At 37.8% G+C, this 21,379-nt stretch overlaps 4 protein-coding genes across 7 annotated transcripts; 2 read left to right on the forward strand and 2 right to left on the reverse strand.

The window, feature by feature from the left end:
* LOC109721420 (pumilio homolog 23) lies at positions 802 to 6,461 on the reverse strand. Of its 2 annotated transcripts, XM_020249055.1 has the most exons (12): positions 6,297 to 6,461; positions 5,424 to 5,775; positions 4,889 to 5,249; positions 4,433 to 4,732; positions 4,175 to 4,342; positions 3,297 to 3,440; positions 2,813 to 2,932; positions 2,514 to 2,693; positions 2,118 to 2,266; positions 1,719 to 1,901; positions 1,403 to 1,605; positions 1,150 to 1,325 (listed from the first exon to the last, which is right to left on the reverse strand). In XM_020249055.1, the coding sequence occupies exons 2-12, from the start codon at positions 5,747 to 5,749 to the stop codon at positions 1,285 to 1,287; spliced, it is 2,175 nt and encodes a 724-aa protein (XP_020104644.1). In that variant the 5' UTR covers positions 5,750 to 5,775; positions 6,297 to 6,461; the 3' UTR covers positions 1,150 to 1,284. The 2 variants fall into 2 exon arrangements, with proteins under 2 accessions (XP_020104642.1, XP_020104644.1); XM_020249053.1 differs by having other exon boundaries at positions 802 to 1,605; positions 6,297 to 6,460.
* LOC109721334 (alanine aminotransferase 2) lies at positions 9,842 to 15,416 on the forward strand. Its single transcript, XM_020248891.1, has 15 exons — positions 9,842 to 10,176; positions 10,977 to 11,027; positions 11,394 to 11,444; positions 11,594 to 11,659; positions 11,738 to 11,799; positions 12,159 to 12,237; positions 12,319 to 12,423; positions 12,521 to 12,631; positions 12,737 to 12,874; positions 13,461 to 13,535; positions 13,685 to 13,805; positions 13,890 to 14,044; positions 14,167 to 14,241; positions 14,671 to 14,874; positions 15,031 to 15,416. The coding sequence occupies exons 1-15, from the start codon at positions 9,991 to 9,993 to the stop codon at positions 15,145 to 15,147; spliced, it is 1,596 nt and encodes a 531-aa protein (XP_020104480.1). The 5' UTR covers positions 9,842 to 9,990; the 3' UTR covers positions 15,148 to 15,416.
* LOC109721336 (DNA repair protein RAD51 homolog) lies at positions 15,736 to 20,927 on the forward strand. 2 transcript variants are annotated; one of them, XR_002219194.1, is made up of 9 exons: positions 15,736 to 16,170; positions 17,383 to 17,527; positions 17,639 to 17,749; positions 17,876 to 17,967; positions 18,403 to 18,497; positions 18,581 to 18,694; positions 19,205 to 19,334; positions 19,557 to 19,922; positions 20,853 to 20,927. XR_002219194.1 is itself a non-coding variant. In XM_020248892.1 (9 exons), exons 1-9 carry the CDS (start codon positions 16,075 to 16,077, stop codon positions 19,901 to 19,903), a joined length of 1,029 nt encoding a protein of 342 aa, XP_020104481.1. In that variant the 5' UTR covers positions 15,736 to 16,074; the 3' UTR covers positions 19,904 to 20,281. The 2 variants fall into 2 exon arrangements, 1 of the variants encoding a protein (XP_020104481.1); XM_020248892.1 differs by lacking the exon at positions 20,853 to 20,927 and having other exon boundaries at positions 19,557 to 19,678; positions 19,780 to 20,281.
* On the reverse strand, positions 20,379 to 21,148 carry LOC109721337. 2 transcript variants are annotated; one of them, XM_020248893.1, is made up of 2 exons: positions 20,827 to 21,148; positions 20,379 to 20,691 (listed from the first exon to the last, which is right to left on the reverse strand). In XM_020248893.1, the coding sequence occupies exons 1-2, from the start codon at positions 21,141 to 21,143 to the stop codon at positions 20,514 to 20,516; spliced, it is 495 nt and encodes a 164-aa protein (XP_020104482.1). In that variant the 5' UTR covers positions 21,144 to 21,148; the 3' UTR covers positions 20,379 to 20,513. The 2 variants fall into 2 exon arrangements, with proteins under 2 accessions (XP_020104482.1, XP_020104483.1); XM_020248894.1 differs by having other exon boundaries at positions 20,600 to 20,750.

The following is a 21,379-nucleotide window of genomic DNA, read 5'->3' on the forward strand; positions in this document are numbered from 1 at the left end:
ACAATCTTGAAACACTGCCACCTTCGAAGCTCAAATACGCCACGGAAACTGAATGAAAAGGAAAATGATGTGGATGATTAGAGAAAGTAGCTTTTACAACTAGCCTCTCTATTTAAGGATGTGAGACCTTGATGTGGCCAGTGACAATGATCTTTTGGTTTGTGGTGGAAACTAAAATACAAAGGCTAATTTGCTGTATGCGCTGGAATGCACACACGAGGATTAAGACACCCCAACTGCAGAGCAAAGTGAATGAGAGCAATTATTATCTCAATCATTATTAAGTTAAGGTGGTATATAACTCTCAATGTAGTTGAGGTGGCAAAGCAGATGGCTAGAGCAAATTCATGTATTGGTCTAATTCTCATTCCTAAATTTTGGTTCTGCAATTTGGTCATGCAGCTTTCTCTTTCTGGACATTGCATTAGGACTAACTTTGTATTCTGCAATTGGAGTCACGTAATCGGCACCAGTGTGTAATGCTTTCAGAAAATAAAGTGGTAGAAAAAGTCACTCCAATTGATTTGGACATCAAAATTTCCCACATATGATGAACAGGAAAAGTAAGATAAACATCTACAGAATCTCACAATCTACTTTTGAAGTGAAAGGAAAGAGTTAGGACTGTTTCTTTTGTTTTGCATATAATGTATGTATCAAAGATATTTGCTATTTTCCTTTCCTTTCAGTAATTCTTCTGTAAGTGAATATATTTGACACTTTTCATGAGTACAGGTTTTCTTTTCATACACCTACCCTGGAGGAAATTAAACAAAACATTGCTGTTATGACCACTTCAGATTATATTAACTGCGAAAGCATTATCATTATTTCGTCACAAGAATCTATTGCTCGTTTCTTTCGGTTTAGACTTTCGCTGTGAAATACAATACATTAAATACAAAATGGATAATTTCTTCTAGCAAAATTCTTTGTGATAAAGATCAGCGACAGAGTTACACAAAGGTTGAAAGCAAAATCTCCTCTCGTAATCTACATTTATTAGCCTCTTAAGAACTTAAAATAGGAGAAGCTTCATCTCTCCCCATCGGTATGACTCATCTTTTCTGCTTCTTCAAGAAAGGAACCCTGGCACCTTGAGACTGGTAGTTTTCATTCTTCGTCGACGGTTTGAACAGTTCGCGCACATCTGTTGAAGTCAGTGTACTCTTACAAGCCAGATCAGCAAGCTCAGTTCCTGAGGATTTTCTCTTGCCCGATTCCCTCAGAAAGGATGTGTTACTACCACCACTTCTAATGAACCTCTTCTTCCCATCAGCTTCTTCACCAGCAGTTTCTTTTGCAAATTTCCGTTTCTTGGTACTCTGCTTGTCCATCGGGAACCCTAACTTAGCCATTGAGATCGCAAGCCCAGGAAATTCTGAGCGTAAAGATGACAAACCATTGGCCAGATTATCGCCATGATCAGTATCATCACTCGCCTTTTCCTTTCTTTTCCTTCTGTTAGAGGATTTCTGAGATGATTCAGGTGGCTGTTCATTTGATCCATGTTCATTTTTGGACCCAAATGTGGCCTGAAATTCTCTGTATGCAGCTTCTTTCGACGACTGGCTTTTTTTCCACTGCTCAGGTCTTCTTGCAAATCTGTAGGGGGGAAAAGAGAGAAAAAATTTATGCAAAAACAGTCCTGAATTTGCCTATCTGCAGAGTAATTCCAGATAATCAGGAACAACAGAAGAGCTATAGCAGATAGTTACCCATCAATATCCAGCTTCTTTAATATATAAGGACCGTGCTTTGTCTTGGAGAGCTCAGCTTGCACGGCGACCAGTTCCTCAGCCATAGTCTCTTTTAGGGAAACATTACTTGCACTGAAGCACTTCTCAATTGTGAATGAGCTCGAAGGATTCAGGGCAAGTTCTCCATAATGGCCTCGTAATCTTTACAAATAAGAGAAAAGGTACAGACTTTAGCATGATAATCAGAAGGTTCCACCTTAGCTGCCGCTACTTCTCTCTTTTGGGTGAATTACGGATGATATTAATACCAAACATCTAAAATACAAAACTCTTTCTTATAAAGAAAGGGCAGGCATCACATTAATGAAGGAATTCACAGGACGAGTGTAAATATTGGATGTAGAAGAAATTGCTTACTTGGCAATTACTTTGAGCTTCAGTTTTGTAGAGGCCGCTGAAGAAAGAAAAGCCTCGAGAACACGGCTTCCTCCAGCATCTTTGGCAGTTTGGAAGATATGAGCATCATCCATAGAAGTTATACTGGCAATGTACGGCCGAATATATTGCTGTTCATTAATCATAGACAAAACAGGTCAAAACTCTTACTGAATACCTACAATTACAGAGTAAATAACTAGCAATAGATTCGTAGGAAGACATGCAAATATAGTAAAAACAACAGTCAGATTGCCTTCCCCGCCCCCCATTAATAGGCAATGAAAGAAGAAATGGAACTGGACCAACAAAACAGAGAAAGACCACAAAATGAAAAAGGAAAAAGAAGAAAAAAAGGATCAAGGGCCTTGGCCGTACATTTGGGTACTTAAATATGGTCTGCAACATCAAACAGCCCAAGACATTCATCTTGCCTGATGGTGGCCATTCCCAATCAGCCTTATCCCTGAAGTAGCTCTCAAGGAACAGGATATGGGAAACAACATGGCTAGGAGACTCGGGATCTGAATTTACCGCTGCAGCAAGAGCCTCACAGCACTGAAAGCCAAAGAGATGAATTGCATCATGCAAGAAAATGAGATCAACTTAAAAATGTTGATCTAATGAAGTTAAAGAAAATAGGAAAAACTCAATAGCAAATCATGAAAAAAGGAAACCTCACGGCCATTCACTTGAAGACGCTGACATGCCGCTAAGATGGAAGCTACTACTCCTGGCTTCCCAAGTTCAAGCAGTTCCTTCAGCTTCGGACAGAGCTCCTCCGAGATCAGGTTTATCTGCATATCAGAAAAGAAGAACATCATTAGCTGAGGCATAGTAAGATATTAGATAGAAAACTGGTCATCCAATTGCCAAGAGACAACAGAGTCCATAGGGAATACTGAAATGACTCCTTTTCGAATAAGAGCCCAAGTAGGTGATTTTAAACAAATAAACGAATCCACATTTACATAAATCATATAACATACATATACGTGCTTTACATATACAAAATGTATACATATGCATGCACAACAAAGTTGCCATACGTGATCCCTCCTAAAAGCCCAACAAATCAATACGCAAAAGACAAGGAAAATTTCAAAATAAAACAAATGCAAAAAAAATTCAAAGTGAAAAGAGAATTGACATGCATCATACGTGATCACTAGTTCTGGCAGAAGCTATCAATGCTTGCACAACAAAGTTGCCATAAGGGTGAGATGAAATTTCGAACAATGATCCCTTGAACACTTCAGTAAGAAGCTCAGCATACAAAGTCTCTGGTGCAACTTCAATTATCACCTGCAAATCACAAATAAACTAGCTAACTTTCCAAAAAAACAGCATCAGAAATATATGCATGTACGCGGATAGTCCATTAATATGTAAAATACCAATCGGTGGTTTTTGAAAACAAAAGGAACAATAAATATAGTTTGTAAAGTACACAATTGTAAAAACTTGGCATTTCCCTACAGCTTTTTCCAGCATCCTGTCATATGAGTGCTGTGCAAAGCAATGCTACTACACAACAAATGAGGTAATCAGGAAGTGTCAACAGAAAGAGGATGTGACAACACTCCTCAAGCCTGCAACATAAATAGCTAATCATGTACCGCAATGTTTTGCAGCAATTCAATTACCCAATAGGATGTTATAATAATATATTAATATGCTTATGCATGGCCATATAACCATCAGAAATTACAATATTTCACAAAGGTTTTCATTCAGATTATATTTAAAAGTCAGGATCGGTAAGTTTCACAACATTTCCATTATTTTCAGTAGAAATTTGTTGTTATTCTGCATATGCCAACTCTATCTTCTCTAATTTCTATGCCATATTACACCTGAAATTCAACATTTTGAACTCCCTAGTTGTTGTCGCACCATCACTATCAAATTCAACATATTAGGTGCACAAGTAGTGCTACAGACTCTGTTTCCTGACATCTCAATAGCCTGCGCATGATTGTTGGTGCCACGTCTAGCAGATAAAGCAAATTACATTAGCAAAAGAACAATTAGTGCACCTCCAGTAAATGGCTGGAAGCGGGGTCTCCAAGTAAAACCATTATTTCCTGCTTTCTTTCAGAATCAATTAGTTTTTCCTGTGAAACATTTTCCTCATGGCCCCCAAGAAGAATTGAAATTGCATGAATCAATTCTTGATCATTCCCGACTGACAACTTTAGGGCTGTCTGCAAATGAAACCACTTATTAGACCAAATAAACCAGATTTCATAGTACATACTATCATTAACTACTATGATTTTATAAAAAGGACAAACCTGCAACACAAAGCTACTGTACTTGTCAGCTCTCAAAGCGCTGATCTCATCTTTGGCATGGTTCAGAGTTTCCCTTACAAGGAATTTAAATGTATCGATAAAGCCATTCTCCAATCTCCCAGGGTTCTTGTCAACTGATTTAGCTGGATTTAACCGCTCAGAGAGAACAGCAGATGGCTTAGTAGTATGATATTCTTCTAAAGAGTCCAAAGGAACTCCCTTACAAAGACAAAGAAGACTGCGGAGGACATGGGATCCATAGCGGCTTTGCATCACATTGGCAGCATCAGCAGCAACAACCTAAAATAATGTGGTAATGCATAGGTGAATAGAAGAACTTCCACCAGTAGTAAAAGCCGGTGGACATTGTCTTTATATGGATAAAACCCCTGGTAAATTGTATTACGGACATATATACCTGCAAAATCTAAATTTTATACAAATCAGAGGGAGTACCTGACACATCAAATGCAATGTCTCTTCAATATAACAATAGGATCGCTCATCTTGATGTTTGGCAAGAGACCTGAGAGCTGTTTCGATCACATGGGACCCAAACTTATCCATCGCAATTGTTGCGAACACCTCTGCACAATTATGGAGAAATCCACACAGTTGATCCAATTCACAGCCTTCAAGAAGATTCTGCAAGGTACGGCTTATTACAATGTCGGTGGCAAGCTCAAGTTCTTTGCCCCTAGTTTCTTCCAACGCATTGCCACATATGGTTGCTCGGTCCTCTAAATCTATTGCATTACTCTCAAAGAGATTTGCAATTTCTGAAAAGTACTTTGCAGTTTCTGGATCCACCCTTTTCCTGCGTTGTTTTCAAGAGTTCATCAGCCCAAGAGAAATGCCACTATGAGCAGCAGATAAAATTGGCATTTAAGAATAAAAGTACATGCTAAGGAAAGAAAGAAGGCGCATAGGAAACAGTGAAAAACACACGAAAGATGGAGTAATAAGAACTAGAAATGATGATTAATCGAACCTAAGAATAGATTGTACAGGCTTGGATGGCTCGAAGTTCTTTGAAGACTTCAGATTTTTGCCATTGCCGCTCTTTGATGAGCCCTCTGAAGGGTCATTTTTAACTCGATCATGAGGCCTTTTTCCTAAATTCTTCTCCTTTATCTTTCTATTCTGCCTTTTCTTCGACGAGCTCCCCTCAGGAAGCCTAGAATGGCCTTCTCTGGGCTTCTTATCCTTACCCTTCTTCCTTCCTCGCCGCTTAGATGTATCTTCCTCATCACCAGTATCTGATGAACTCGGTTTGAGTTTTTTCCGTTTAATAGTTTTTGAACCAACGCACACCATAGTTTCAAGGTGTTGTGGCACTATAACTGCACACAAAGCACACAACACAAGCAAGAAACAAGTGAGACTCTCACGAGTAATAATACACGTGGCGAACAAGTTGATCTATAGATTAAAGCGCACAACGAAATCTCATCAAAATTGGCACATTGCCACCACATATGGATCAAGGAACATGTATTACGATTCAAATATGGCCTTACAAGAAAACATTATTCCAAAATCAACATTTTTTAAGCAACTTCGAAAGCATTAGCACTAAAGAGAGAGCCAAAATTATCAACTTAGGACTATATCTTCATCAAAATACACTTAATTGCTGCTCATAACACATCAATTCCAACAAAACAAAGTAAAGGATGATGCGTTCCCACTGCCAACCGCAACAAGATCAAATTTTATCTTATTTTTTCCCACCTCTCATTAGTTGTTTCTAACATCGCCTACTGAAATTCATCGAATCGAATTGCGTAAAGAAGAGATCTTAGATTGGAGCCGTGATGAGCAGGAACGAGAAGGATTGGGATGTGCGAAGAGAGATTCGAACCTCAGAATCTGCGAGAGGCGGAGTTGCGCGGGAGATTTCTCGCGCGGGATAGTGCTCGATTCGATCGGAGAGTGGAAGGGAAACCAAATCCACAGAGCTCCTAAAACCCTAAATCAAAAGCGTCGGCTTTTCGCCGAACGAATGGAACGGCGGGGGCGAAAACACCGTTTGGCACCGCGGCTCGCCCCGCGCGGTTGAGAGAGACGCTGCGACAGGCACGTGCTCGGATGCGGAGCTAGGGTTTAAAACGGGTCGGATAATATCCGATCCGCCCCGAGTCTAAATCCAAGCTCGTAAGTGGACCAAACGACAGATTTTCTATGATCCAATATAAAATGTACTTCTTCCAAAAGCGCTTTTCGGCAAAGCACTTTTTGTCAAACGCTAGTCATCCCAGAAATCCACAATAGCGTCGAATCTTTCTGCTTTTAAGAAAACTTCAAATATCACTCTCATAGTTTCGCATTTTTTTACTTTAATATTCTGTAATTTAAAATATAATAAATTAGTATCTCATAATTTTATTATTATTTTTTATTATCCTTTTTTTAATTTTTTTTCGTTAAATAAGTGACAAAATTAAAACTAAAATGTACTAAAATAAATATTCGATAAATCTAGATAGGATATTTAAAATTTTTTGTATATAATTTATCGTTGTTAACGGAGGAGCCAACAAAAAGAAAAAAAAAAAAATCACAAGGTACTAAATTGGTACCCTTTAAATTATAAAATAGTAAAGTGAGAAAGTGGCAAACTACAGAGGTGCCCTTTCTTTTTTTATGTTAGGCTAAATTTTACGTGAATGTAAAATTTTTTAATGTTTTTCCAACGAAGTTTCGTTGAAAAGTTTTCGATTCACTAAACCTTTCAACGAAGCCTTATTTAGTTTTTAATTTACTGGCACGTGTCAATTTTAGTTTTATTCAAATATTATAATATTATTATTAAAATTTTATTTTTTTAAGTTTTAATGTTAAAAAAAATTTAATAAATTTTTGGGTGGAAGCAAAATCGATATACGGTTGTTTCAAAGCTTCTCTCTATCCAAAAATTACAACTTTCTCTTTAGGGCTCAATTTTTTTTTATAATAAATTTTTGAATAGCGATAAATTTGATACGCATCAACGAATCAAAAGCTTCCAATGAGGTGTCTAAAGCTTTTTCTTTAGCAAGGTAATTAAAAGTGTCTGTAAAAAGCAGGACCCCTTTTTTTTTTTAAGTAATGGAATTTTATTCCCTTCTTAAAAAAAGTTAACTTATATTTTAAAAATAATAATAATAATAATAATAAATTTTTTTAAAAAAAACGCACCTTGTTTATTGTGAGTAGAATATCTATGGGTCCACGGTGACCACTGAAAATTAAGACACCCCTGGAATAAGAATCTATCCAGTGGATTAACAAATCAAACCACCCCACCCTCTAAATTACTGACCAAACTTAATTAATTGACTGGTTAATTACAGCCTTTAGAGTCTGACTTTGAATTTTAATTTTATTTGCAGAGTTTTGATTGGCCCGATTTATTATTAAAGGACTTATGTAAGAGACGAAAAAAAAAAAAATAAATTAAGGCTTAGTTTGGTATTGAGGTCTATCTAACGCTATTAGATAAAATGGAGTTGAAAAAAAAAAATATAGAGATATGCTTATGCGTTTTCTGGTGGAACTGTAAAAAATATATTGTAACCGACTCATCGCGATATACGAAACACAATATTACATATAGAAACAAACATGATATTTTTGTATCGTACTTTCTCACTACACGTAACGTAATCTTCCCGCAATTCCAAACAAAGTCTTAGTCTCATCCTGATATTTTATTTCACTTTTTTTTTTCTTTTTTTGGAAACAGTCTAATAGCTGGGCTAATGCAGCACATAGGACTTCATTACTATATTGAATATTGAATGAAATTTTAGAGGCCAAAAAATCATGAAAACCATATTGTAATGTACAAACCCTATTGGTTAAATTTTAGAATTAATATTCAATGCTATTAGTTAAATTATATAAGATGGAACATAAAGAAATTTTGAAGGAAAAAAAAAAAAAGAAGAAAAAAAACAAAGAAATGAGCTTGAAAGCATAATGGCGGGGTCTAGTGGGACGCAATGTAAATTTTCAAATAGAAAAATGCTACTTTTACGCTTATTAAAAACTAGATGTAAATTTAATACTAAATTCATTCAATAGTTTAGATAATTCTTTTGCATTTTTAGCATTCAAATAACCAAAGTGTGATAAAAATAGTGCGAGAACTAGAGAATTGGATGAAAAATGTATAAAATTTGTATTTGTTTTTTTGCGAGACAAATAACAGTACTCTTTCAAACACTACATTTTATTTAATTTTCAACTATCTCAATAGAATTATCAGTTCTACTCAAACTAAATATTATAATCTTTCACGGCTCTCATTGCCTCGTAATCGCTAGCTCTTTTTTTCCTCCCATGTGATGCTTTTATTATTATTATGATGATGATCTCTTATCTTATTGTATGTAGTTTAATCCGACCCCTAACAAAATAATAATTATTTCTGATAATATATGGTCAAGAAGAAAAGGTATTGAATACGATAATAACACTATATTATTTTTATAGGTTAATTGCATACAGGACCCTACAAATATGATGAATTACAGATATATTCCTGTAAAATTCAATTTTCATAAATTATTCCTGCAAAAGTCTCAATGTACTCAGATATGTCCATTTGATTAGTATCCGTTAGAGAACTGTTTAATTTTTAACAGTAAATTTGTGAAATGATATTTTCTACGCTCACATATATATCCTTCCAAAACTCCAGCTGGTATCCATTTACAGAAATGCCCTCACAAATCTCCATTTTTCTCTTTCTCTTCCTTTTCGGGCTGCGGGAGCGGACGGCGGCGGCGGCGTCAGCGGTGGCGGTGCGGAGCTTGTCGGAGTTGCAGTCAATGAGGATATGGCTGAAACTTGCAGCGACGAGACGGAGGGTGAAGGTGCAGCCGATTCGAAAAAAGAGGAGGAAAAGGAAAAGAAAGAGGAGAAAAAGAGAAGAAGAAAAAAAAGCAGGAGAGGAAGAGGAAGACGAAGACGAAGAGAAAAAAAAAGAAGGACAAAATTATCAATTCATATTATTAATTAATTATAATTAAATATTTTAACTGTGATTAACTAGATTTTTTTTTAATGGATACTAACGATAGAGATATATCTGAATACATTAAGATTTTTACAGGAATAACTTATGAAAATTGAACTCAGCAGAAATATATCTATAATTCATCGTGTTTGCGAGAATCTATATGCAATTAATCATATTTTTATTTCTAATCAATCAAATTATATCTCTAGAATTTATTAATCTCACCATAAATTTATTTTTTTAGAAAATTTGTGTGCATATTCGCTGGGTGGTGTGAAAATATAGATGATACAGTATAACTGCTGTGAAGCGGCACTTGTGCGCGCCCCCTCCTCACATGGAACACGAATACCATTCACGCGTACTCCCGTGGGCTTATGTAAGCACAAACAGCAAAAGAGTACAAATTTGCACCTCCCCCAACACACCCCACCTCCCCCAATTCCATGTCCTTTTCCTGTGGGCGTTTGCCCCTCCCCCACGCAATCCGACGCAGTTCCCACGAGGACTCCTTTATATAAATCCCCCGAGGAGGGAGAGGGTATAGAAGATGCGTCGATTCGCCACGGAACGAGCGAAAAAATTGATCTTTGGGTCTCTCCTCTCCCGATCCGCCCCTTCTTCGCCTCTTTGCTCTTCTTCTTCTTCTTCTGCTGCTGCTGCTGCTGCGGCGGCGGCGATGTCGTCGACTACCATCACCTCTTCTCCGGTTTCTGTGGAGTCCATTAACCCAAAGGTGAGGCCTTTCTGGAGTTTTTTTTCGATTTGATCCGTAAAGGTGCGATTTTGATTTGCTTGGGGGGTTTAATTTGGGGGTTTTGGATCTGGGATTCTCCCAATTTGTTCGATTTGATGCTGTCGACTCCTTTAGAGATGCACCGATCGGTTGTTCCTGGGATTGATTTGGCCACCTTGGTGGTGATTTGAAGTGGATTGTTATGGTTGCTGTTCCAACTATTTGTGTCGAAGGCGATAGTTTTATCTCATTGCTTGCTTTCTCTTTAGTTCCAAACTTGCTTCGCACTCGATAGCTTGTTTACCAATCAGTGGTGCCCTGTCACTGTTGCAAATCTCTCTGCTATTTCGTGGAGTTAAAGCTCTAATTATTGTGGTTAATTTTCTTTTGATCAATGTTCTTTTCCTTCTCTACATGTGTCTATGCTTTGCTCGGTCTCAGTGGATGAGTGTGATTTAAAACTTATTCTTTTTTTTTTTTTTAAGTTATTGCATATCTACATTTTCCAGTTTATTGTAGTGTTTGGCTTGGTTTTAAGAATCCACCTGTGCAAGAACAAATTGTATTCGGCAATGTTGTTGTCTCACCTCACAGTATAGATGCTTAAGTTGTTGGCTTCTGTATGTTCCTACTTGGCTTTGTCCAAGACTTAAATTTGACCATGTTTTTGAAGTGTTATTACTACATTTAAGTATTAACTTCTTTAATTTTTTTTTTTCCCTCTAAAGTTTGCTTGAGGCGTTATACACGGCCCGAGATTATCATTATTTGCTTATACTGACATTCAAACCCATTTTTAGGTTTTAAAATGCGAGTATGCCGTCAGGGGAGAGATTGTAAGCCATGCTCAGGTAAATTAAATTAGCTTCCCATTTTCGGTCTTTTTCAATTGCAGTCAAATATAGTTATCGATCCAAGATTGAGATAAGCTATAGAACATAGCATGAAATAGTATGATTTTTTTTTTTTTTGGGTAGCATTCTAGGAAACTTTCTCCAAATCAGACATTATAATGAATCGATTTTGTGGATGTTGTTTCCTTAGCTGGTGTTTGTCATAGATTGTACTGATGCTATATTATTCATTCCGAAGACAATTTAAGATTCATTTGTGAAACGAGAACAGTCTCTAAACTGCTTAGTTTGCAGAATGTAATGATCATTGAAGTTTTGGCTTGCTATTGAAATTTTATCTGTATCTTTTTTGCCCAACTCCAGCGCTTGCAAGAAGAGTTACAAACAAAGCCAGGCTCTCACCCTTTTGATGAGGTATACTATAAATATTACTTCTCTTGCATCTTTAGGTTTATCCCTGTTCTTTTGTTTATGTTTGTTAAAATTTGCAGCTGAAAATATACTTCCATCTTGTGGGTTGTTTCTCAGTTTAATTTTGAATTCCCTTTTTTTTTTCCTGATAGATACTCTACTGCAACATTGGCAATCCTCAGTCACTTGGTCAGCAGCCGATTACATTCTTTCGTGAGGTGAGCGTATTTCCTTTGAATTTTGGTTTGTCGCAATGTAGTTCAATTTCTGCTGCACATTTATGAATCTTTTTCCAGGTCCTTGCCTTATGCGACCATCCATCGCTGTTGGACAAAGATGAAACTCATGGCTTATTCAGGTAAAACACCAAGATATTGAAAACCGAAAAAAACTTTATTATCTTATCCACTTTAAGTGCAATATATTATTTATTAGTAAAACTTTATAGTCTTGCTTAGGATCTGTCATATAATGGTTTATGAAAAGCTTATCATGGTACATGACTGCTAGGAGTTCGTCGTATACATTGCTCACCGCTTTCTTTTTTTTTTTTTTTTTTTGGCTCCTGTTTTAAGAATCTCGATAGCGGGCTTTGGTGTAACGGCTAACTTTTTCTATTGTGACCTGGGATTTTTGACCATCTCTCAACTTGTGACAGCATAATTGAATATATTATTTTATGGGACCAGAGTATTATTTTTCCGCGTCTTGTTGCAGCGCGGATGCTATAGCTAGAGCTTGGCAAATTCTAGATGTGATCCCCGGTAGAGCTACGGGAGCATACAGTCATAGCCAGGTAAGAGCACCCTACCTTAGTATTCGTTTAAAAAAAAAACCTCGATGGATTTATTCTTTTTTATTACTACTTTTTAAACAGGGTATTAAAGGCTTACGGGATGCGATTGCTGCTGGAATTGCTGCCCGTGATGGTTTTCCTGCTAACCCAGAGGATATTTACTTAACTGATGGAGCAAGCCCTGCAGTATATACTTAGTCTCCATTTTTACATTTTTTTTTTGACAAATAAACACAAAGATTTGTTGTTTTTCTCATCATTGTTTTTTTCACCCCCTTCTCAGGTTCATATGATGATGCAGTTATTGCTGCGGTCCGAGAATGATGGTATTCTCTGCCCCATCCCTCAATATCCGTTGTACTCGGCCTCTATCGCTCTTCATGGTGGCTCTCTTGTATGTCTGCTATTTTGCTACTAAAATTCTTTATGATTTATTACTAATTAGTGCAATACAAGTTGGATGATCAAGTACTAATTAAGAAAATATTTTGCCTTTCAGGTTCCATATTACCTTGATGAAGCAGCCGGATGGGGACTGGAGACTTCTGAGTTAAAGAAACAACTGGAAGAGGCTCGATCCAAGGGCATCAATGTTCGAGCATTGGTCGTAATAAATCCAGGCAATCCTACTGGGCAGGTTGTTTCATGTTCTTTTGTTTCTTTGACATAAAATATTGACACTTTGGGATTAGGATCAACACATTTTCATCATATTTTTTTTCCTCACAACATTTGATCTGTCAATTCTGCTATATAATACTAGAATTTCCTTTTAGGGGTTTTGCGATAGTCATGGAATAATACTATTATTAGGCCTGTTTGGTCCCGACGGAGCTTTTGCAGACGTGATGTTTGGCAATGGTTGTTTCCGCCCCCAAAAAAAACCTAATAGCTATGTTTATGTAATCATCCTGAAAGATTTCTTCTACAGAAGAAGCATATGCTTCAAATTGGGGCTTTTGCTTTTGGGGCTCAGGAGCTCATATTAGCGACGAAAGCTCAATCTTTTTCTTTTGCTTCTTCTCATAGTAGAGTCTGTTCTAGAAGCATAACCTAAACTGGGACTTTCTCTGTGTTCTCATGATGATGGCTCAATCAACAGAGATGTACAAAAAAATTTCTAGCAGTTGCAAACAGTTTTGCGTGCGTGTGTGTGTGTGTGTGCGGGAATGATTGAAATTACTGCCTTTGTTTTCTGGTAATGATTATTGTATCCTTTTCAGGTTCTTGGTGAAGAAAATCAGCGTGAAATTGTTGAATTCTGCAAGAATGAAGGCTTGGTTCTTCTAGCAGATGAGGTAGGAAACTCTTGAAATCTTTCATAGATTGATCTGTGCCCGAATGGCCATTCAATGGTTGAATTTGATTATTGATACTCTTGTGCACTTGTCAGTTCCAGTGAGCTAATTCCCTGTACTTATTAATGGATCATGCAATTGTTTCGTAGGTTTATCAAGAAAATATCTATGTCGAGGACAAGAAATTCAACTCATTCAAGAAGGTTGCTAGGTCGATGGGATATGGCGAAGAAGATTTACATCTAGTATCATTTCAGTCCGTTTCTAAGGGTAAACCTCATATTGGTCCTCGGTTCATTAAATATAATATAGTCATAATATATAACTCAAAGCCCTTTTCTTTTTTTCGAACAGGCTATTACGGAGAATGTGGCAAAAGGGGAGGTTACATGGAAGTAACTGGTTTTCGCGCTGATGTTAGAGAGCAGATTTACAAGGTGGCATCTGTAAACCTATGTTCGAACATCTCTGGCCAGATTCTCGCAAGCCTCGTGATGAATCCACCTAAGGTTAATAAGTTGTTTTATGTGCTTCAAACCAAAATTCTATCCTTTGATAGCACTGCAAGATGAAATGTTCCATTTTATAAAGTTTCGGCGATCGTAATAAAATGTCTCGGATAATTGTGCAGGTTGGGGATGAATCATATGAATCTTATGTTGCGGAGAGAGATGGTATTCTCTCATCTTTAGCTCGCCGTGCGAAGGTTGGTTCTAAATACAGTCTTACTATCGTTCCATCTTTTCCTCTAATAAGAGATATGCTTATGTATAACCTTGCAAAGTTATCTATTCATATTTATAACCCTGATTCCCTGCAAATTTTGAATTTTCTGAAACCTTCAAAAGTCGAAGCTGTAAGGTCTACTCCCTCGTGTCGACAAATGTACCCCATCTTTGCAATACTTCTTATATAAAATCAACTCCTCCCTTGAATTGGGTAACTCCCCAACTTAAGATTTGGGCATTTTTGTCAGAAATTGCAGTTTGGAGAGGTATATATGAAAATTAAGAATTTACGGCGTTCATACGTATAGATGATTTTGCAGGGATGTACATATGTAAAATCCGCTTTCTTAGACGTACCTTTCATGACATTAAAATTATCTAAGCTCTACTTATCTGTCCGGGTGCAGGCTTTAGAAGATGCATTCAACAACTTAGAGGGCGTGACGTGCAACAAGGCAGAGGGAGCGATGTATCTCTTCCCCCGAATCTGTCTACCGCAGAAGGCGATCGAGGCTGCTAGAGCAGTCAATAAAGCTCCTGATGCCTTCTATGCTCTCCGCCTTCTAGAAGCTACTGGAATCGTCGTCGTGCCTGGATCTGGCTTCGGACAGGTACCCATTTTCTCCAACTTAGGATTTATTCGGTCTATGAAGTAGTTATGCCAAGCACCCTAGATTGGACATCTTCATCGTATTCTTCAATATTATTTTTATGATTCTATTTCATATATGTGGTTCTTACTAATGATGTTCTTTATTTGTGAGAAGGTCCCTGGAACATGGCATTTCAGATGCACGATCCTGCCGCAGGAGGATAAGATCCCGGCCATCATCTCCCGTCTCAAGGCATTCCATGAGGCATTCTTGGACGAATTCCGCGATTAGGGTTCGCAACTTTTTCTCGAAGAACTACTAAAGGCCAGATCAAATTCCTGGAGTGCTCTTCTTACAGTTCTTGTGAAACATCAGTTGAATCAGAATAAGCATAGCCATCCATCTGTTTTTCCCCCTTGTGATGGATCATAGCAGAGATTGTCTTATGACTTGTATGTTACCGAATGCTCATTTCTCATTTCGTTGATACTTAAAAAAGGCGATTGTTTTTCAATCGATTGTGGTGTTTCATGATCTTAAATGGTGAAATTGTGTGATAATCGTGTGGTCTCGAAAGTTCGGTTGAATCTGCCATTTGAATGAGCTCTTGAAGGGCTGCTTTGAGCATTGTTCTGGTGCTGTTCTTCAGCTAGAACCCTTTTGATCATTAGATCCTGTGCAACAATAACTGTATTTTTTTTTCCAGAATAAGGGCTACAATTGAAACAGTTTAAAACAAAGTTGAGGGGACCGACCGTCTTTAAAATAAGTGGCAAAGGGCTTGGTGGTTGGTACCAGAGGTCCAAAGTTTGAATCCTAGTTGATTTATATTTTCGGCTAAATTTATTTCTAAATGAAATAAACGAAGCGGATAATCTCTCTCAAAAAAAAAAAAAAAAAGAAAAAAAAAGTTGAGGGGTAAAGTTGAATTTAAAACATTTGAGGCTGCATAAGAAATTAACTGAAATGTGAGGGTCTTTAATGCAATTTTACTCTCTATTCAACTACTAATCGGGTTTGAGAGCTTTTGTGCCCGGTTTGTTGTGATTCGACCCTATTTCAGGAAAAAAAAAACAAAAAAAACAAAAAAAACAAAAAGCGATTCTTTTGGCGCCCTAGAAAATCTTTGAACCCCTTCCTCTTCTCCAATTCCCGCTCCTCTCTCTCTCTCTCTCTCTCTCTCTCTCTCTCCCCCAACCTTTTCGGGGATCTCCATCCATGGCGGCGCAGCAGCAGAAGCACCAGAAAATGGCGGAGGAGCAAGAGGAGATAGAGGAGATGCAACACGGCCCTCTCCCCATCGAACAGCTCCAGGTGAAAAAAAAAAAACTATCGAGTTCTCACCAAAACCCTAATCTTCGTCTACATCCGCATCCGTTGTTATCAAGATCGAACCTTTCTCCAGTTTTTCCTATTCTTATCAAGAAATTTATTACCGTTGGGATCTGTATTGGTTCTTGCTCGCCCCGGCCGTGGCCAAGATTTGATCTTTATTTAGTTTCTGTTTCAAACACCCATTTTTCTCAACTGGATATCATCCATTTTGGGTGCTAAGCTCTTCTTCTCCTTCTAAAATTTGGTATGCAAGCGTTGCCTACATTCGCCCCTAACTTTGATGCAGGGAGATGAATCCAGCTGTTTGTTTTGTTTCCCTTTTCTTTAATGATCATAATATTTTTTTCATTTCCTTGTATTGGTCATCATTTATAACATATACCCATGCGAGTTTGAACCAATTGATTTTTTTTATGCTTCTGTTATGGTTGCTCATGGTTATTTCTTTAACATCTGATGATTCCCAGGTTTACTATTCAGTTAGGACTAGATTAGAAGTTTCCAACACTTCCTAGTCATTTCTTTCTCTAATTCCGACTATCAAGTATAAACACAGTGATAAAATTGTTTGCCTTGGTGTTGCTTGAACAAATGAACAACGTTCGAGCCATTGACAGCGACGACAGGCATGTAATCCGTGAATTTGGTTTTTTTTTCTCGGTAGAGTTAGATGCATCCCGAAAACCGATATCTGAGCTCATGAAAATTTTAGTACATTCTTTTTTATTCTTTGTAATGATTGAATTGATTCCATGGCTCATAAATCACGACTTCAGCCTTTTCTAATTTTAGAGAACAGGTCTACTAGTTCTCCAATGCTAGTTAGTAAAAGACTACTTGAACTAGTGCATAGTCCTAGAAAATTGAAATTAAAAAAATAAAATAAAATCAACATAAGAGAAGAAGTTAATCCTTTCGCATCTCTTAGTGTGATATAAGTTCTTCTCAAGGAGCTCTCTTGCGTTGTCATAATCTACTTGCCGCTGACTTCACTGCTGTGAAAGTTCAAGTCATAGCTTTTTCAGTCGTCACAGCTAACTTTTGAGTCTTGATTAAGATGTCTTCGTGGTAAGTAGTGAGCATTTTTGTTGTTACAGTGATTAGTTTCTATAACAATTGGTGCGTATCAAAATGCCAGCTTATGTTACTTGCTCCAGTTGGGTGTCTTATTATTTTTGTTGCCTGCCGTAGGCTTCTGGAATAGCTGCCCTTGATGTCAAAAAACTCAAAGATGCTGGTCTTTGCACGGTGGAATCAGTTGCATACTCGCCAAGGAAAGATCTTTTACAAATTAAAGGGATCAGTGAAGCGAAAGTTGATAAGATAATTGAAGCAGGCAAGCTACCTTGTGCTTCTTACATCATTTTAGGAGTGTGTTCTTCCGTGTACGGGATGAATTATTTTATTAAATTGTTTTAGTTCTATGCATAAACTTTTTAATTGACAGCTTCAAAGCTCGTTCCATTGGGTTTCACCAGTGCTAGCCAACTTCATGCTCAGAGGCTTGAAATTATCCAAATTGCAACTGGATCCCGCGAGCTCGATAAAATATTGGAAGGTAATATCTGTATCAGTAGGTTGGATTTTCACAGCCAAGAGCAACTTTTGGTGCTACTGTGCTCTTAGATGTATCGTGCAATTTTTCTTTTTATTATTATTTTTTGAATATCGTGGCTTTGAACAGGTGGAATAGAGACTGGGTCCATCACTGAAATATATGGTGAATTTCGCTCTGGAAAAACTCAGTTGTGCCATACTTTATGTGTTACTTGTCAGGTGAACATCTCTGCCAACCGGATCCGTATGCAGTTTGAAGTTAACATGCCCTTCTTGATATATGCTGTTAATTTATAGTACAATTTTCTCTTAGAAGATGTTTGGTTGGAGGTAAGAAGTAGTGAGGAAGTGTATTTCCAAATTCATCTGACTATTTTATTTTATTTTTGTTTCGTTTAAGTGAAATGTAAGTAGTAAGTGATGAAGTGTTGAAGCAATAGAAAGCAGCCCACTTATAAGAATTTTATTGGCTCCTGGAGGGGGCACAAGCACAAAGTCAAGTTTTTCGGAACTTTACTTTGAAACTTACATAAAATAACTCCTACCAAACACTTAATCTTCCGCTAGTTCCCTTACATAAGATGATATGTTAGAAAATATTTTTGGAGTAAACAGTTGTTACATGCATGAATAGTTTCTAATCTGACATTTCAGCTCCCACTGGATCAAGGTGGTGGTGAGGGAAAGGCAATGTATATAGATGCAGAGGGCACATTCAGGCCACAGAGACTTCTGCAAATTGCAGACAGGTTTTAATAAAACCACAGTGTAATTGTGGGCATGTGATGACTTGCATTTGATAACTAGCACGGGAACTTGCTGTTCATGACAGGTTTGGATTAAATGGTGCTGATGTCCTAGAGAATGTAGCGTATGCTAGAGCGTATAATACGGATCACCAGTCTCGCCTTTTGCTAGAAGCGGCTTCTATGATGGTCGAGACCAGGCAAGTATATTTTGGTTATCTTGTATTTAGTAGATCTAGTAGTTTGTCCCTTTTGTTCCACAGCACTAAAGGAAAAAGGAAACTCTTTATATGTAGAGGAGCCTCTTTTGAAGGGAAATTTTAGGAAATATGAGTCTGGTTCTACAGAGCCTTGACAGGCTGTGTTTACTGTTTAATAAGGCAATTCTTACTCTCATTTGATATATTTAATCATCTCGTGAGTATGGTTCTTTTGTTGCTACACCTGATGCTAAAGTGGGGAAGCACAATTAAAATTTTGGAAATGATAACATTAGCTATCGTTGGTAGCTAATGGCGAAAAATTAAGTGCAGCATTTGATGCTACATGTGGATGAATCTAGTGCAAGCTAAAGTTTCTGATTTTGCTAAGCGAGTGCTGTACATTACCCTTTTTTGAGCATCGATATTAATAGTGCTTTATGATTAACCAATTGCTGACATTATGGGACCATTATTATTATTTTTCTTTATGTGTTTTCTTTTTGGTAGGTTTGCTCTAATGATCGTGGATAGTGCCACCGCGCTTTACAGAACAGATTTTTCTGGAAGAGGAGAACTATCGGCGAGACAAATGCACCTAGCAAAGTTTCTGAGAAGCCTTCAGAAATTGGCAGACGAGGTACTGCTCATCAAATTTAGCTTTTACTCTATGGATAATCTTCGAGTTTAGATCATTAAAGCACTTTCTAAGTCATAATTGATTCTAATGCTTTCTTATTCGTTGAACTCCTTGGCCAAATAAGGTTGAGTTCATAGTATTTTTTATACATAATTTCCTGTTAGTAACTTTTTCTTCTGAATAGTTTTTTGTGTTCATTCCACCTTTCGCTTCATCATCTAGTTCGGAGTAGCTGTTGTAATCACCAACCAAGTTGTCGCACAAGTCGATGGCTCTGCGATCTTTGCCGGGCCGCAGATCAAACCGATCGGTGGAAACATCATGGCACATGCCTCCACTACGAGGTCGTCTTACTGAGATGAACTCGAGATTGCATTCTTTCTTCCTGTGTTTTTTTCCAACCTGATTTGATTACTTAAGTTCTGAATTCTGCTGTACGAATCAGGCTTGCTCTTCGCAAGGGAAGGGGGGAGGAGCGCATTTGTAAAGTGATAAGCTCTCCTTGTTTAGCTGAAGCCGAAGCAAGGTTTCAAATCTCTTCTGAAGGTGTTACAGATGTCAAGGATTGACCCAAAACCCCTCTTCTAGGTATTTTACTGAGGCCCTCTAATGTTCAAAAATGTGGTTAACTTTTTCTCTATATATTTTCGAGCTTTGCTGTCGCTGGGTTAGCTCGCCAGCAGCAGCTATTTCCCCCCCCCCCTGTTTTTGTGGTGAAAAAATGGGCTTGTCATGCATGGAGATGACTTTCATGTGGCGTTTTGGCTTTTAGGTGTAGTATGTAGCTCTTTCTCCTTTTTACCATTTCTCCTTTTAGTCCTTCCTTTGAGCTATTAGTAAATATGCATGTTCGACGCGCCCTTTGAATATGAAACACTGAATTTTAAACGTAGTGTTTGAAGTGGGTTAATAATTTGCAAACAAAAGAGACTTTTTTGGAATACTACCCAGGTCTATACTGAAATCTAAGGGTGTATTCCTAAAAATTCACATTGGATGCTCATTTCAGCTTCTCATCATGTTGACTATTTTAGTAGTCATTAGTAGCCAAACTCAGAGGACAACAGTCCCTAATTGTCACTCTGAACACTCTCATATGTATATAAAAGATCATCTACTACACTGGCAAAAACAGCTATGTTACAGTTAGAAAAGGGCAGCAATATATGCATGTGTGTGTTAAAAAGTCAATTGTGCTGCTACTACTATCCTCCGACGATCCGATGCTCGCGCATTCAACCGTGTGAAATGGTTCGTTCTGCTTCCCTGCTTTGCCGAGGCACTTTCGCGCTCGCTTCTCTTATCCACTGTCATTTGGTGGCGCCGGCACTCGGCGCTGCAAAATCCGTGCTCGCCTCTGCATGTTCACATTCAGAAACTCTTATATGATAAGCATCCAACATGCTGTGTTATCACCTAAAAGAAAGAATAGCATCAATTTTCCTTTGGTGAAAACTATACTAGGCTTAGTAACTGAAAAAAATAGTCTTACTTATACATGAAAACATCCTTTTGTAGGCTCAACTCCTTGTGACAGAGAAAACAAGCCTTTAGAAAGCCCATTCGTTGGAAACTCTTGTGATCTTGTCGAGCATTCTCATTCGATTCTGGAAGCACCCGTAGTTTCACTTCGGACTTCATAACAACCCGCCCTTCTCGTCGCGGCTGCTGCATCAGAAGCCGTAGGCCGACGGCGTTCTCCGGCCGCAGCCGCGAGCTCGACACCTCTGCATTGGCTCCACCAAACTCATTACTGGCCTCACTGCACTCTTCCCCTATGTAAAAGATGCTGCTTGCCCTTTGGAGCATTTTNGGGGGGGAGAGAGAAAAGTAAATGAAAATGGTGACATTTGAGTGTTTTTATAAAGTGCAAAACTAGGAACTAAGAAACAAAACCACCACTTGTTTCACGTGGCATATTTGTTATATACTTTTTAAAAATATTATATATGTAAACAGCTTTTCGTGGCTTATTTTGGCGTGTCCTAGGCTATTGGCTTGTTATTCTACCTCAAATTATGCCCAAATTAAAGTCATCAGTGTTG

Source organism: Ananas comosus, linkage group 15 (genome assembly GCF_001540865.1).
Source record: "Ananas comosus cultivar F153 linkage group 15, ASM154086v1, whole genome shotgun sequence".
Classification (NCBI taxonomy): domain Eukaryota; kingdom Viridiplantae; phylum Streptophyta; class Magnoliopsida; order Poales; family Bromeliaceae; genus Ananas; species Ananas comosus.